General features: G+C 38.7%; 1 protein-coding gene across 1 annotated transcript in view; it reads right to left on the bottom strand.

Moving 5' to 3' along the window:
• The window catches only part of LOC122995817 (protein POF1B-like), a 28,511-nt gene extending 10,461 nt beyond the window's left edge, over positions 1-18,050 (bottom strand). Inside the window, exons 1-5 of the mRNA XM_044371187.1 lie at positions 18,023-18,050; positions 6,195-6,486; positions 2,336-2,369; positions 1,883-1,963; positions 654-746 (exon numbers count right to left, since the gene is read on the bottom strand). Coding sequence (XP_044227122.1) covers positions 654-746; positions 1,883-1,963; positions 2,336-2,369; positions 6,195-6,486; positions 18,023-18,050 — 528 coding nt within the window. The remainder of the gene's footprint in view (positions 1-653; positions 747-1,882; positions 1,964-2,335; positions 2,370-6,194; positions 6,487-18,022) is intronic.
• Positions 18,051-18,466: the final 416 nt, after the last annotated feature.

Below are 18,466 nucleotides of genomic sequence, written 5' to 3'. Positions count from 1 at the left end.
ATAGGAACTTGAAGTGAGTCTTTTACAGTTCTGTAGGAATTTTTATAGTGATCGACTACTCAACTTATCGTTGCAGCTCTAAAGATTAGTATGTAAAATACTTAAAATTAGTGCCAGCCACAACATTAAAATGCAGCTTACATGTTCATGCATTGGTAATAATAATCCAATAATTACATAATTACGGTCTGCAAAAGGCCATTCTGCATACCAAGTATTATTTCTTGTAATACTTTAAATACACTATGATGAAAAATACTTATGCACTTTTTCTTAAGTACAATTTTGACTGCTTGGTTCTTACTTGTAACAGTATTTTTACATTCTGGTATTACTATTTATACTTTAAAAAAGGATCTGAATACTTCTTTCACTGCTGCTACATACACAAATCATACTATATAAATATAATATAATAAAGAGGCAGAATAATGAAGAAATGTCACTAACCAACTGTGCTTTTTTGGTTGATTGGCTGCTTGAAGCTGCTAACCTGTTTGCTCATTAGTACAAATATTTATTTTCTACCGTCACCATGGAGTCAAACTGGAGGTTCAGCTTTGTAAACTGACCTGTAAAGATGCCAATTCACCTTTCAATATTCGGATATTTAAGCTCTGTGTGTCACAGGGTGAGATGTTTTACACTCTTACCCGCAGGTCCTCAGACATGTGGAGGAGCTCCTCTCTCAGACTGCTGAAGGTAGACAGCAGCAGACGCATGCTTTTATCTGCAGTGAGACGAGTCTGACAGAAGAAAGAAAGAGGAATTAACACCAGAAAAGCACGTACAGTGACATGAAAAAAAATAGCTTGAACACACACAGTAGAGCACTCTTCAGACAAAGACATGCAGATAAAAATAGAGAATTACTTCCACTATGAGTCACCAGAGTTGGACATTTTTCAATCCTGCACGTACAGGCTTTAAACAAAGATGTTTTTTTTTACATTATGTAGAAAGTATTTAATAAGGTGTTTTTTTTTTTCTTTGATGCAAAATTTTGTCAGTCCTTTAACGTCAAATATCCTGCTGTGTTCACGTCATGTGGGAAGGTAGCTATGGGATACGTTCCCATGGTTACAGCCTGCAAACATCCTTATCAGTCAACTCAAGATAACAAAAGCTTAATTGCAAAAAATTGAAAAATTTCCTGTATATCACTTTCTTCTTCACATACTGTGGTATAGTTCTTATCACCACTATGTTTGCTCTTCAAACACGTTAAATTTTTGAGAACAATTTTTTAAAGCCATCAGAAAAATGCCAGCTTCTTTGTTGTAACTGCCAGAACAGTAAATGATCAAAAGGATAAATGTGCTGTACAGAGTGCCTTTTATCACCAAAACTGTATTTTTGAAGACAGTGTTATGTTCTGATTTCTAGTCAGATATCTAGATATCTCTCACATACTGATTTAAAAATACCTAAACTTTAAAAACAAAGCAATTAAATAATAGATAAACACACACATTGAGGGAACAGTGTAAAACAATTTGTAAAATGAAAACAACAGACATAAAATAGAACTGAATACAGCTTAACAAGAAGAGTCTTACAAACAAACAGAAAAGAAGAAACTCCTGTGTGTTGCTTGTATTGCTGTAAGTGAAGACACTGAATCTTCTTGTTTGCAAAATATTTCTTCTTCTCTTTACTTATTGGGTTTTATAGATAACCTCTTCATGATGTCAGTGTAACATAAGAAAACGAAGCTCAAGGTTTGAAAATACAAATGTACAGAGAGCAGCACACATGATGTTAGAAATTATTATGAGAATAACTGTATCAATTCAGTATTCAGATAAGTGTTTTAAACTTGCACAAAATGTAATCTACAGTAATAAAGTTTTATTTGATTGATGATTAAAAACACTCTCACCTGCAGCAGGTAGCGGATTTGTTGTTTGGTCAGTTCAGTGGTTCCTTTGGGGATCAAAGCCTCCACTTCCTCTCTCTCCACCTAAACACACACAAATGAATAATATCATACCTTCTCTCTCTTTGGATGATTTTCCATAATTAACTTTCTCTCGTTCTTGTGAGAAAGTATTCAGCCCCTAAAAACTCATAGAAAAATACTGTTCGTCTGTAAAAAATCAAACAATGTGAGAAAATATTCCAGATGTTCAATGTTTATAATGCAGCAAAGTGAAGGTTTTATATTTTTCATCCTGTTTAACATCACCTCTGATTGTTTTTATATTTCATCTCATATTCTTCATAAAATATATTTTAAAACTGATTTAACTTTAAGCTTTTGTTGTGTCTGTTTTCCACTGAGCTCGGTTCAGATTTATTCACCAGATGTGTGTGATGAAGGTTTGTTTCTCACCTTGTAGTCATTGCTGGGATCCAGCTGGTGTTTCCTGTAACACACAAAGAGGAGGAAAGACAAACAATGAGGAAAGCAGCATGATTGGAGAAAACCGAAGAAAAGAAAGTGACCGAGTGTGTGTGTGTGTTTGTTTGCAGGGTAAACACAGTGAGCGGTGAATGGGTGAATATGTGAGCATAGAAACACTGTGGGGCACTTTGGACAGGAAGAACTGGATCGCTCCTGATGGCACCTTGCATGGCAGCCTCTGCCATCAGTGTATGAGTGTGTGTGTCTGTGTGTGTGTGTGTGTGTGTGTGTGTGAGAGAGAGAGAGAGAATGGGTGAATGTCGGCATGTATTGTAAAGCGCTTTGAGTGGTCGATAAGACTAGAAAGGCGCTATATAAGTGCAGTCCATTTACCATATAGAGTGACTCACAGGTCATAAAGTCAACATGGTCAGACACTGAGACAGTGTGTGTGTGTGTGTGTGTGTGTGTCTGTCTGCATGTGTTGAGTGATTGAGATCACCGCATGACTCAACTGGGTGGTAACAAGAACAAAAAACACCTTGCTTTCATAAACTGTAACTCTGAGTTGTATCTCATTGGCTGACTCAGATCACCTGACCTGCGGTTCCGATCACCCCCCCACTGATTTCCTGTAACTACTGCACCTTCTGCAGGGTTTTCAGGTGATGTAATGAGTATCAGCAACAGTAATTGTTAACAGCCAACTGCCAAAACTGAACATACAACTTCAGATTTATCATCTTTGATTGCCTGAACTGCACTAAAGTCACGGTTTGTCTCGGTCTTCTTATTTGGAATTGCTTTTCTTTTTTTGCCAGGTTGCCATGTGTGCAAGAAATTAACGTTCCACTGTATGATTCACCACTAGACCTCCATAACGGCACCTGCTGTTATGTCTGCAGAGGAAGTGTGAGCAATGAGTAAATTGAAGGTATTATGAGGGATAACCAAGCGAAACTCACTTGGTGCATGCTCTTGTTGGAGCATGCAGTTAATGATACTAACCAAAGCTGCCAAACCCAGCGTCTATCTCCATGACGATATCCCACGACTGTTGTCTAGGACTCTACTAACCTATATAATGAGTAATTAAAGAGGTTATAAGTCTATAATTAAACCAGACTGTGAATGATGTCATCGTATAAGAGTCTGTTCTTCAGTGTTATGAGATCTGTCTGTAGGTACGAGAACATTTTGCAGCACTGAAGAAAATTCAGTTTCTAGGAGGATTAGTGCCTCATGTGTCTGAGTCAGTCTGGCTTTAGTTAAGTACTCAAAGTTAAGATATATTGTATATTTATATGCAAAGAAAATACATTTGCATGCATGAGGTTAAATTAGATACAAATCATTAACATAATGTTGGTTCAATACCAACCAGTACATACATATACTGTGTTGTAATTGCATGCAAGAAATGTTTTTAAAGTGAGTTTGTGATTATATATGATGATATATGATTATTACAGCCCGATTGATACCTGATTTTTGAAGCTGATACCAATATTGACGTCAATATTGACAAAGTGCTGGGGGCACCATGGTGACCTAATGGTTAGGGAGCATAGCACATAACCGCACCGTCCATGGCTCAACCTGCTTTGCATGTCATACCCCTCTCCCTTCCCCCCTTGTTTCCTGTCTCTACACTGTCTGTCAAATAAAGGCAAAAAGCCTGGAAAAAAAAAAATCTTTAAAAAAAAAAAAAGTTATTACATGCTCTCTGATGGAAAAACTGTAATTTTCAGTTTCTAAATGACCCAAAATATATTTTTGACATGTCTGTACTGACGTTTTGCTTCTTATCGGCTGATTTTAGCAATTTACATTAACATTATCACAAACATATCCATATTGGCATGTATATCAGGCGATAAGAAACAAATTGTCAGTACAGAAATGCCAAAAATATACTGTGTTTCATTTCATATTTAACATTTTTTAAATTTAATATTTAACAATCACATGTCAATGTTTATTTGCTGTCTGCCCACATACCTTGATATGAACATAAACAGAATATATTGTGACAATATTTTGCAAATGACTGTCGTTGCTTTAAGACAGTAGCTTCTCACATGATCATTGTGAAAAACATGGATATGGATATCAGACAGGTACAAGCAGTCATTGTTCCTCTTAATTAGAACAATTAATTAGATTTAGAAAATTATCCGCAAGTAAGAGCAAGAAAAAGAACAGTATCAGAATGACCAAGAACCCCATCTTTCTTTGTTTTTTTTTTTGACTTAGTTAAAAAAAAAAACAAAAAAAAAAACTCTATGCCTCCTCCTCCAGACTCCGACTTCTGAAAAGTGTCAAGTGAGCAAAAAAAATAATCACAGTAATTACTCTTCCTCTAAAACTCTTTCTGGCACAACAGATGCTTTAACACCTGCTTTTTATCAAGTACACAAACAGCTGCAGGACTTCTCAGCTATCTGGTGAAATCCTCTGGCGAAATCATGGTTGCACCCAACCTGACCTTAATGTTGTCAAGCGTGGACAACAAAGAATTCACTTAATACGGAAGCTTAACTCTTTTAATGTCTGCAACACTATTTTATTGACTTAAACGTTCTCATTTATTTGCTGGTTTATTGTTTTGTCTGAGAAGGTCAAGAACAACCTAAATGATATTGTTAATGTCAGCTCCAAGATTACTGGAGTCCAGCAAAGAGTCTTGTGCTCCCTCTGAGAGAAACATGTGGCCCAGGAAGCAAAAGGAATAATCAGCCAATCAGACGATGTTCTGTCCAGAGAATTCACTGTAATGCCTTCAGCCTGCCGTTATAATGCACCCCTCAGGAAAACAAGCCACTAATCTAAGTCCTTCATTCCTTCTGCTATCAGGCTGCTAAATGCCGACAGTAGTCATTTTGAATGAATGCCACATTCTCTTAAACTTGTGTGAGCCTTAACAGGTGTTTTTCATTTTTGTTAGCTTCTCATCTGGCTCCTTGCGTTAGCCTGCATTTACAGGATGACCAGAGTGTGTTGCTGAATGTTTCATTCCTTTAAACTTATGTGAATTATTTCTGTTTTGTTTTTGCTTTTCGTCTGCAGCCTGCATGTAAGGGGGGGCGACCCACAGGTGCCAGAATGTGTTTGCTGCTGCTGTTACTTGTGCCAATGTGCTGATGTGTTGTCTCTGACATGCTGCTGCTTGCTGGTGAGTTTTTTCGTGTGTGGACTGGGTAAACTGTAGAACTGAATTGCCCTTTGGTATAAATAAAGTAATCTGTCATCATGTCTGTTTGTCTGAGAGGAAAAGCAAACACATTAAACCGTAACTTCCTCTCTGATGCTGTATTACAGTGGTTGGCAACCTTTTTGGCCGGTGTCCTCTTAAACACTTTGTCATAAGTTGAATGTGTCTATCAGTTGTGATTTTCTTCTCTAAATCTCTTAGATCGTTTCATCTAAATATGTGTTGGAGGGTTGAGGAGGTAAAATATCCAGTATTTTACAAGAAAAAAGGAAAGACTAGAGAAATGTCAGAATAAAACAACATGAATTTGAATAGCAGAACATTATTTTTCTTCTTTCCCGTCTGATTTATCTCCTTGTGACACCTTAGATTTATAGACTTTGATATCACCCCTGTGATTCTGTGAACTTCACTTTACACAGTCACAATCAGTGGCAAAATGGTGCATTCACGGACAGGCCTACAGACTGGAAAAATGACTTCCATCAGCAGAAGTTAGCTTGTAAATACTGTTTCACATCCAACTATCAGGTGTCCTTTGTTTTCAGATTTGCAGCCGACCCCTCCGAAGAGATTCATCCTGCATGACATCACTAAAAAATGACCTGTAATTATGCTACATCCTACACTTACTGTCCACGGATCTTGGACACGTGCTCGGAGATGCAGGAGTGGATGTCGCAGTTCTTCCTGTAGACCTCGGCCAGCAGCTCGCCAAAGTACCGCGTGTCCAACTTTGTCAGCTGGGGAGCTTCCCTCTGCTCGGTCTTCACCTCCGTCCTGGAGATCCTCTCAATCACCGGTGGCGGGTTCTGCTGAACGACGTTGATGATCTCCACCTCCTCCACTTCCACCACCTCCTCCTCCTCTTCCTCCTCCTCCTCCTCCTCTTCCTCCTGGAGGAAGGAAAGCAGATTTTTAACAACTGTATGTTAATATGTTGTGTCTGAGTGCCGTTTTAATCATGAGAGGAGTTTGTACTCTTTGTACTATTTCCTGCCTTTTCTACAGTACGTGAGCAAAGATGTTTCAGTCAACACGTCCATTACTAACCTGTTGAAAAAGTTTAAAAAGTTCCATTTGTTTTTCAAAGTTTGAGGTCGAGATCACCCTGTCAGGTGTTCCCAGCAAATGTAAGTTGAGAAAGACTGAAAAGTTGAGAGAAAAGCATAAAAAATGCTTTATATGGACATATTAACGGATTAGATCAAACTGACTTTTATGGAGCACAAAGGAGTCAAAACTTAACCCTGTAATTTACTGTTTGCTGCGCCAAACCAGATCTTTTTTTTTTTTTAAAACAGTATTGTTGTTAATGATTTAGCTCACAGATGAACAGATGATCAAGAACATATAATATAATATGTCAATCAGGTGTCAGTGTGATGATGTGATTATTCATTATTAGTGCGTTTCTTTGCTGATTACTGCGAGAAATGAGATTACGTGCATAAAGTAATTCCCTCTTCAGCGTCCTGCCAAACAGCTGCCAACATGCATCATTCTTAGGCAGAACACCTGAGCGGCGCCTTCACTCAGTGGCCTCTTTGATGTTTTAACCATTTAAAATAATTACATAGTTGGCTGCCAAAGTAATACATATAGATCCCTGATGTCATATTTCATAATTACTAGAAAAATGTCCTTCAAACTCTCAATTATTCTAATAATGATCCCTCACAGTCACCTGGGGCCAAAGCCGTGACATGTTTAGTCTGGTTGAGCCTTAAAGGACCACATGTACATATTTTCTGATTTTCTTTCCACGTTGCATTTCCTGTCTGACAATCTTACAACAATAATGAAACCGCTGTGTTTGGGTTATCCGTCACAGATAACATCATGCGGGCTTTCACTGTTGGCACAGTTACAACATTATTATGTGCTAATTCAGTTGTAAGTGTAGATTGATTTAAGCACCTCTGCACTGCAACACAGCAAAGATGTATATTTGTTTTTGTATCATTGAAATTAATGAGATGTTATACAGCCAAAAAAACACAAAAAACATATAAAATCACTGCAATGGTACACAAACTCTAAGACATGTGAATACACCAACATAAGGGAGACATAAAATGTATAGCCTAATAGATTATAAGATAATGAGAGTATGGGGCTCTATTCTTTGTTGGATGTGGGGTAAGAGCATGTTAAATGGTACAAAAATGCTGAATCAGAGCAGACAAGTGTGTACATTGAAGGAAAGTGAAGGGAAAGGATGATTTCGTTCCTGCTTTATGTTAGAAATTTGAGGGCCAGTTAAGTTCTTCCACACACCAATCTGGAAAATTCTTCATTTTACAGGTCCCTTAATTTCATACTAATATCCTGGAGTAATTTGCAAGTATTTATATAATAATAATAATAATAATAACTAATATATTAGTCTAATAGTATGGGGTTTGACACTTAAAACTACACTCTTAAAACTAAGTATTTCCTGTCAGAAAAAAATTGTTGACGAACATGTTAAGATTTTTGGCAAATCAACAACTATGAACCCAAATATAATGAGTGGGCACTTACTAACTAAACCAAATGAACCATTTTTCTGTTTTGTCTTATAATTTGTACTAAATTGTAAATTGTGAAATGTGCTAAAAATTACCTGTTAAATACCCGCAAATTACTAAAAAAAAAATCCCAGGAAATTTGTATAAAATTAAAGGACCTGGAAAGTAAAACCTTTCTTTATGGACCTGGCTTTGTGCAAGGGGAGGGGGGGGGGGGGGTTGTCCTGTTGCAGAGGGTTTTCCCCAAACTGTTGCCACAAAACTGGAACATTATTGTTTAAAACACGATTGCAGTTTGTAGCATTAAGATGTTCGGGGCCTTGACCAAAGCAAGAAATACAGAATCTGAGGTCCCAGGATCTCCAGCTGCCCTCCTGCAAAGTCCACGCTGCACTTACACACTCCACCTCCACGTGATAGGAGCCAAACACACCCATCACCTCCTCTTATCTACATGTAGCAACAGAGTCGAGTCAAAGTGTTGTTGCATAACCTGTTATCTAACGACGTGCTGAGCTGAGCTGCAGCCTGTGTGTACTCTTCACACACAGAGAGAGAGAGCACCTTCACTCTCTACAAATACCTGTCACATTCTTTGTTTGCTGACATGACAACACTGATATTATTGATAATGTTTGTCTTGTTACTGTTTCAACCTCTTTTTTCTTCTATATTTACATGCTGTGATTCATTTTGTGACAAAGCTGGTTGTTAAGGAGGCACTTTACAAATCGTTTCTTCTCGGTCACACCCACCAGACCTCGACTGCCGTCCTGTAGCAACAAGACCATCTCGTCTCTCATCTTAAGCTTTTCAACAGAGGGAGAGAGTGCTATTATACTGATGCAAATTACTGAATGAAGTTTGGCGCTTCTTTTTTTTTTTTTGTGTGAAAGACAGGTTGGTTTGGTTTTTCAACAGGCATGTCAATCAGTTCAGGACACTCGACCTGATTTAACCCTCGAATCTCAAGGACTCAAATCTATCCAAGGGTGCAGCTGTAGCTTTATCTAACAACTGCACGAAAGCCCCGAGCCTGTACAGGCTCCTTGTCCCTACCTGTCCCACCAAATGCAGTACATCATTAGCGCTGGTGGGCAAAGTTTTGAGTATAATAATGGCTTACCAATGAGTGGTTGTGAGTCCATAATCGGATACATTAAGATTTCTGTCACATGAGAAAAAAGCAGGTGCATTTATTTTTTTACAGCATGAAAAACTTCTTCTTCTACATTCATTTCATTATAATGTTGAACAGACGTTACTGCAATAGGACGGCCTGCACAGATGTTGAACTCATGAAAGCACAGAGCTGAGAAGAGTCATTAATAAAAACTACTTTTTTGCACTGCAAAAATCTCTTTTCCCTTCAGATAAAGTTTTGACTTTGCACTTAAAATAAAAGAGCATTTATACTAAAAGACATTAGTTATAGACTGGATTAGAAAGAAAACCATAGATCTTCCTGAATGAAACAAGTTATCTGTGTAAAACTGGACACGTGAGATGTTTGTCTGTCTTGCGATTTCATTTGGTTTTTATCCAAAGAGACATCGGATATTTAAGGAAGATATGCCTTTCTCTCAAGCTGTGGCTGTGCAGAGCGGTCCAGCCAGATTCCACAGGGGCTCGAGGGAACATAAGGAACCAGAATTTCCCAGCAGGTGAAGTTTAGACTGTTGTGCCATCGGAAGGGCCACCATAAACCTGCATGGATCCCCGCTGCGCTTCAATATCATGTTCAGTTTCTGTTGACACCGGAGGTGTCGATTCCAATGTGTGGTCTCCACTCAGGGTGTAAACACTGGTGGTATTGTACGGGCTTGTATTACTGCATAGTGAGATGTTTTTATGATCTTTTGTACAGTATATCACCATTAACAGACACTTTCAATGAACGACTTAGCAAAAATGCTAAATATTTAGTCCTTGCAGCCTCTTAAATGTGAGGACTTGCTGCTTTTCTCTCTTGTGTATCATCGTAAACTAAATATCTTTCAGTTTTGGAGTGTTGGTCAGAAAAAAGTTAAAATATTCCCAGACATTTTATACTGTTTTTCACCACATAGCGTTGTTCTTTTAAAATAGTAAAGTGAGTATTATTTGGTTTTAGACTATTGCTGAGACAATATAAGACATCTGAAGACATCACTTTGGGCACTTTTCACTATTTTAAGCCATTTTTAGAAGAAGCAAATTACTTGAGAAAGTAATCAACAGATTAATTGAAATCGAGCTGCAGACCTCCCAATGATCAACAGTAAATAAAAGTATGTATTTATACAGTGAAATCACACACCTGTGGAGTTATCTTAAGCCCAGTGAGATATAGATCTGTTGTGATAAATAAAGTGACTCGTACTGTAACTCTGGTATCTGACAGCGTGAGGTTGTTTGGTTTGGTTTATGATCCCGCAGAGGTCAAAGGTCACAGCAAAGACCGGCACTTTTAGGTCTATAATTTTTGTTCTTAAACATGAAATGCAAACAACAGGGGAGCGCAGAGTGCAACGGCGAGCGTACGTATGTGATGCCTGTGATCACACGGAGGTGGGTGTGTCTCCACGCTGCAGGGCTGTGGCTGCGAGGATAATATGCTCGTCATTCCTTCAGAGAAAGAGAGAGTCGAGATGACAGACAGGACCTGAACCAGTCCGGACGCAAAACAGGTTGAGGACAATGAGCTCGTTATCACCAGACGTACCAGTTCGTACTGTGGATACCAGTTCTGACAATGAGATGGTGCTTATTATAGCAATGCTGACATTTATGACAAGTTCACATTATTAAAAATATAGGAAATATGAGTTGATGCCCCGGAGGTTTCGCAAGAACATCCTTTCAAAACAGACATTGCAGTGTATGTAATTATATAACACAATATAGTACATTAAATATCAAGGTAGTTCAAAAGTTCTGTTAATTCAATATTGCTCCAACATTGAGATATTTAAGATAGAAATACCTTGGTAGCAAAACTGTATAGCATAATCTATATCCTCGTGGATTAAGTCAAGTCAGGACAGTTTTAATAAGCCAAAAATACAAAAATCACTTTTTTTTTTCAATCTGTACAACATACTACACCCTCTATCCCTAGACTCTAGATTTTGATAAGGACAAAAACAGAACGCCCAACCCCTCCTCATAAATATAACTTTATGACCAGGAAACAGGAACACAATATTTCAAAAAGGTTTAATCGTTTTTTATCCTACTTATTATGTTTTTTTAATATAAACCGGCCTTGAATATCCACAACAAATTTCCTAACAATGGAGCCAATAGCTATCTTGTGTGACAGTTTGACCTGATGTTGGCGCTACAAGACAGACAAAGTGAAAGAGTTCATCCTCTGGAGAGCAGGAATGTGATTTGAAACCTTTCCTGTTAATCTGCTGGTTACATCTTGATATTAATTGTGTGCAAGTGGAAATTTGGGCTGAAATGTCAGGATGTAACCAAACAAAAAGAATAGTTTGAAATACTTTTACATGGATTAAAGTGTAGGTCAAATGATAAGTTTGACCTGATGGTGGTGCTAGAGGAAAAATCAAAAGGTCACCAAAATAATTTGCAGTAATCCTCAGTGGACTTTGAATTTCATGACAATCTGACCGGTTACAGTGTCCAGATATGTTGCAAACTGTTGTATGAGCAAAAACAATAACAGACTGACCTACATCACAGACATCCTCTGCTGCTTGTGTGGCAGAAATAAAGAGCTATATTCCATATTTCATAAGGAAACCTCAGAAGAGAAATCATAGAAATGTAGGAACACATTTTAAGCTCCCTGGTTTGAAAAACTGACTTGAAGGACACAGCTGTAAGGATGAAACTGTGCTTGTTTTGTTAGGCTTGGAGGTGGTGCTGGTGGTGTTCATTTTCATTTTCGGGGATCACAAAGACGCCTCCGGTCGACTCTGACGCGAGTTTAATAAGCAGGTAACCTGCAGATGCTAAATTCCAGGGATCCTCTGCAGCACCGAGCTCATACTGCTGTGTAGAATGTAGAGGATAACAACGACCGTATGATGATAGGTTAGTGGGTTAGAGTCGCAGCACAGGAGTGTGTGTGTGTGTGTGTGTGTGTGTGTGTGTTTGTCTTTGTAAGACAGACTGACCTAGAAAAGACTGAGAGCGCAGAGAGAACAGAGCAGCACTGGGTCAAAGTCTAAATTGAGTTCTAAAAACATTATTTTCCACTAAATGAGCGTCTATCTTAAAACAACAAAGATTCATTCTGGTTGCATCACTAGAAAAATAAAACTGTATATTAGAAGATAATAAAAAAACAAGTTGATTTGAGGTGGAACAAGTTGAAATAATCTTATATATATATATATGAAGAAAATAAAACTTGAGCTGAATCAATTCGTTGATTATTTAATTAATCATCAATGCAAAACTGACCAACAATACTTCTGATAGCTGACTAATCATTTAAATAACTTATGAAGCTTCTTAAATGTGAGAATTTGCTGCTTTGCTCTTGCTTTTATATAATTAAGAGTTAAATAATAAAACAATTTTAAGTTATTAACATGGGCTCCGGGCCCTTGTAAAGGATAATGAAGATTATCATCAGCTGCACCCTAAATTAGACGTTTTTACAATATATGGATTTGTTCACGTACAAATTGTTTATTTTATGCCACAATTTCCAGACTTTTGCACATAAATAAGTCCATAACTTGGTCTCTTGTCACTTGTCAGGTTTACTGGTGTAATCTGACATTAACGGATGGAAGAACTACAGCGAAACAACAAGATCTGAGTTTCATCTTCTTCTCCCTGCCTGGAGGTCAAACCTCTGTTAAACGTGATGAGACATCAGGTGTTGTTTCAGGTATATACGATCTTGTCAAATGAGCTCAAAAAGCAGCATTTTCCTGTTTCCGGCATCTCCGGGATAAAACAGCTGACTGATCTGGTTTTATTTTACTACCACAGGCTGTGAAAGGAGGATCCCAGAAGACCAGTAACCCGATATTCAAACTCAATACTTCACCACCTCACCGTGTCAGGCCCACTCACAGTGTGTGTGTGTGTGTGAATGGTGATGTAGGTCAGTGTGTGAGCCAGGCTCTCAGGACTTTGTGTAATACAAGAGGTTGCTTTTGGAGGGAGAGGAGTCACTTTACCACACAGGCTCTTTGTGTGAGTCTTTGTGCTCTCACTGCAAAACATCTCATTCTTATGAAGTCATTTTTGTGTGTGTTGCAGTCTGTCAGCGCAACACTGAACACACTGTATCTCGACATGTTTTCAAAAGTATATTTTCCAAAATTAAGTTTAATTTCATGAAACTAACATGCTGAAATCTTTCTTATTTAAAGCAAACAGACATTCATTTCTTAAATGTGAGTATTTTCTGGTTTCTTTAGTCCTCTGTGAGAGTAAACTGAATATCTTTGGGTTGAGGACTGTCGGTCGAGACAAACAACTATAACTAACTTTGTACAGAGCCAGAAATGTCCTTCATCCTTCATTCGACTGCAACCCGGAATTCAAACCAGCAACCTTTGGATCCCAAAACGCGCAGCTCAAAACCTTTTCACACCGTTCAGATCTAATGTGCGACGTCATCCTGAGCATCAATCCGCTCTCTCGCTGTTCACAGGACGACATGAAAGATGAACATCAGCTAATCAAAACCAACAGCTGTCACTGTTACAGCAGAAATCAATTCCCCAGATGAGCCTCTTCTTCATGATGTCACTATTCTTGTGTCGTTCCTGAGGTCAGCTTCTCAGCTAAACTTTCCAGGAAGTCACATCTAAAACTTGGCGTCACTTGGCAAACATCAGCTTCAAGCCTTCGCCAGTTATGTGAAAAAGTGCAGCAATGAGGAAAAGATTTGATTTTCTCCTCGATGCGGTGACGCGACATGTGATCTTGAGGCTCACCTCTGGCTGTAGCACGCAGGATGTGTTTGTAAAGACATTTTTTATTTAGAAGTTACGTAACAAAAGGAAGCTGTGACCGTCTGGCGATGTTTTCTCTCTCTGTATTGAGCAGAACCTGCTGATGAAATACCAAGCAAGCCCTTTCCAACAATCATTATAGGGACTGGATGTGATCCAGGAGTCACCATGGCAACAAAATCGAGCACTGACAAAACGTCAGTTTGGAGGGGAGGATCTGAGTGTGAGAGAACAGTGTCAGATGTGAGGCAGCAGGTTGAGGTGTTCACAAGCACAAATCATGTAAAACCTTATCTACACAGAATTTAATTCTCAATTAGTCATAATTAGCAAGCTGTCTACCTGTTGCCATGCAACGGTCATAACCGTTTTAGATTCTGCTCAATTAAGCACCAGCTAGTTCAAATACAGAAAATATGAATAACGTTATTTTGTTTTGTTTTATTTGTATTTTAACTGAAGTGATTTTGGCTGCAGCTCAGCAGTCAACCAACTCTACAACATCCTCCTTTCTCTTCTTGCGCTTTATTGTCTAAAGGAGCATTAAACTGAATTCACAAAATCCAGAAAAAATAAGGTTTGCTTAGTTACAAGTTTAAAGTGTGCAACAGTAAGTAGCAGTAGTAGAAGTGATCAGTAAGGAATGACATGCTGTACACTTCTTCTCATCTGACTCTCAGCAAGAAAGCAGAATGTCAAAGTAAATGTTACTTGAGATGAATAACTCAGTTTTATACATTCATGACACGCTTGAAGCTTTCACACACGTTGGTCACAACACTCTCTAACTTTTTTTTTTTTTTTATAGCCTTGTTCAAAACCTCTGATTTGCCATCCACATCACTGATCTGCTCAGTGGTTAAATAGGTCTGGTGTTGTGCTCGTTGACGACTGTTTCCTCAGTTAGAATAACAACTGATAGGCAGGATTATGAATGTGGACGTCAGCTTACTGTGCTGGAAACTGACAGAAAAACTGCCAGAAAAATGGCAACAAACGCGGATGAGATTAACGCTGCTGAGATGACAAATGACAATTCTGTCTGATTATCAGGCTAAACTTTCACAATCACCAAGCAAACTTAAATTAATAATCCATCAGCTGGAGACAAATTAAATGATTCCCTCCAGACATGTTTAAGACATAAAGAAAACACTTAGAATTTTCTTTTTTGTCTGAAAAAAATTCAATGCAAAAATTCAATTCCATTGAAAAATGCAGAATCTATAAATCTGCAAACATGGTTCATTTCCTGCTGGGTGTGAGCACGGAGAAACTTTCCCCAATCAGCAGATTGTTTGATGTGAAAACAACCTTCTGGTGTCAAACTCTGCACGTACATCGATCTGCACAGTGAAGCTCAAACATCCAAGCCACTTAAAAACAAGTAAAATACATTTTTGCAGCGGAGGGAGGCATTCCTCCTCAAAATCAAATCTCATCTCTGAATAGCAACGTGGGATTTATCACAAAAACTGACAGAATTTTGAATGAAACCATCATGTTACCACGGAAATCAACTCCACACAGATTGCATCATGAGGCCTTAACTTGAGAAATGTGAGTGTTTATCAGCAACAGGCTGCGGAGCAGATGGAGTACAGATGTGATAAGATAAAAACATAAAGATGTCGTGTCTTTATGAATAGCTTTATGAATCTAATTTCAAACAAGTCAGTGAGCTCAACAGTATGTGTGTCCTCATAAGAATCTTAAACAAATATCTTTACGGTTATCTGGCTGCTCGTGAGGAGCAGACAGGAGCAGTATTATCTTACTCATAATACTGTAACAAGAGAAGACAGATAAACATTTCTAAAAGGCCACAAACCAGCGCTGACGAGGTGCAAGCTGACAGTGTGAAAACACGGTTGCAGACCTGTCTGCCGGCTGCAAAACTCTGAATTTTGCTGACACCGTAAAAAAAAAGGAGGATCGAGAGGCTTTAAACTGTTGGTGTTGACAGTGAATTCTTACAGCTACCGAGTCATTTCATGACAGTGAGACATAAAAATGTTATTTATGCCCCTTTAATTAAAACTCAGTAATCATATTTGAACTGATTTTTCCAGTTTGGCTGACAAACTACTGAGGAAACGTCCTCGATAGTAAACTGTAAAAACATGACGTCTTGTTTATGGCGTTCTTGCTTCGCCACGATGTGACGCACTCCTTCGCTACCCTGTAATCTATCTGAATACTTCACACACACACACAGAGAGAGGCCTCTTAGAAAACAGCTGAGCAGAGACAAAAAAAAAAAAACAATTATCTCACTGTGGTTTTGTAATTAAAAGACCGCAGACCTCATCCGAACATGTCCGTCAACGACGTAATCACACTTGAACCTCGACCTGCTCAAGAAAAATCTAACACCTTTCACTCAGCTCGTCTAAGCTCTTCTCTCACCGGAGTATTTTTCTAAGAGCGGTATGGCTTTGACCTTTGACCTCCTCGAAGTTTATTGTTTACACCATGTCAGACATCTAGAGGGTTTTTTTTCCCCCGCTGCCTTCACAAAAGAAAGAAGCATCCGCTAAACGCTGTGTGAAATGTGTCTGAACCACAGATCGACATCCCGCCGCCTCAACGAACTTCCTCGGGTGAACGCTGCCGTCACTGAACCGTAACCGCCGACTGAACACACACACACAAAAAAAAAGCTTATAAATGTCAGAGAATGTCCTGTAATCCAAAGTAAATCTTCAAATTGCTTGTTTTGTCCAACCAACAGTCCACAACCCGAAGATATTCAGTTTTTTCTATCACACAAGACAAATGAAAGCAGCAAATTCTACTATAACTGACTTTGTACAGAGCCAGAAATGTCCTTCATCCTTCATTCGACCCGGAATTCAAACCAGCAACCTTTGGATCCCAAAACGCGTAGCTCAAAACCTTTTCGTCATCCTGAGCATCAAGCCGCTCTCTCGCTGTTCACAGGACGACATGAAAGATGAACATCAGCTAATCAAAACCAACAGCTGTCACTGTTACAGCAGAAATGATTCTGGGAGAGAAATCAATTCCCCAGATGAGCCTCTTCTTTGTGATTTCACTATTCTTGTGTCGTTCCTGAGGTCAGCTTCTCAGCTAAACTTTCCAGGAAGTCACATCTAAAACTCGGCGTCACTTGGCAAACATCAGCTTCAAGCCTTCAACAGACACGAATTATGTGAAAAAGTGCAGCAATGAGGAAAAGATTTGATTTTCTCCTCGATGCGGTGACGCGACATGTGATCTTGAGGCTCACCTCCGGCTGTAAGCACGCAGGACGTGTTTGTAAAGACATTTTTTATTTAGAAGTTACGTAACAAAAGGAAATTCACAAGACAAATGAAAGCAGCGAATTCTCACACCTGAGAGGCCAGAATTACACGTTTTTGCTTTAAAAATCGTTCATAACGGCTGTTGAACTTTACAATAGATCAGCTGCTGATCAAACAGCACTTAAGTCTGGTGTTTTCTACTGTAAAGAGTGGCCAGCTCGAATGTTGCATCTACGTGTATCTGTGGTTAAAAACGTTGAGAAAACGGACAAACAAATCACTTTTTTCTGTCTTTTACGATGTGAAAATCCACATTTTATTGCACCAGAATGAATAATCAAACCCCTCTCTGTCAGGTGATTAATATCCCAACATACACAGTCATAGCTGCAGCCTGCGCCAACCTGTAAACATCACTTTACAGCTGCAGACGGATCTGTACGGACCAATCACAGGCTGACTGACTTGCTGTGATGGCGTGTCACGGTTCATTTTGTGGTGAGGTTTTCGCTGTAGTCGACATTTTTAAAACTCGTCCTCCGACTTTTTCGTCTTTGATCTGTGGCATCCATCCCAGAGTTTCAGCAGAGAATCAGCTGAGAACAAATAATAACGCAGATCTGCTTTTTTTTTATTTCCAGGTTTGATAGAATATTTGTCTTTTTCTGTTGTCTTCAGAAACAGAGGTTCAGCTTGAGAGGTTGCAGCTAGTCAGAGCTGGTTTTGGCTTTGTTAGTTCACCACACCTTCCACTCTCACACTGATCACCGTCATTGTTAATAAGTCATGCAGTGTTGTTTTTAGCAACATATTTTTCTGTCATGGTTGTCAAAAGTCTGTAAGACTGTAAACACACACACAAAAAAAAACCTGATGGTATTCTGACGTTGTTGTGAACATTCTTTAAAGGCTGAATTGAAAAAACACAGTAGAAGAAGAAGACTGACATGGTCATTTTGGATTGTTTTATTGTGCTCGGGTAATAAAGCAACAAAAACATGAAGAATATACCTCACCCCGTCATACAGTCATGAGGAAACCATGTCATTCTTTGGCTGCCACAAGGTGTGTTGCATAACTTGAATTCCTTTGATTTAAATAAAGAAATGCTAAATCGCCATTTTGTCTTTATAATTCATATAATGACTCCCATGTTTAACCTCACGACTTTGTAAAGAGCTTGAGTAGAC

Source organism: Thunnus albacares, chromosome 13, assembly GCF_914725855.1.
Source record: "Thunnus albacares chromosome 13, fThuAlb1.1, whole genome shotgun sequence".
Lineage (NCBI taxonomy): Eukaryota > Metazoa > Chordata > Actinopteri > Scombriformes > Scombridae > Thunnus > Thunnus albacares.
This window is presented reverse-complemented; position numbering and strand designations above follow the sequence as displayed.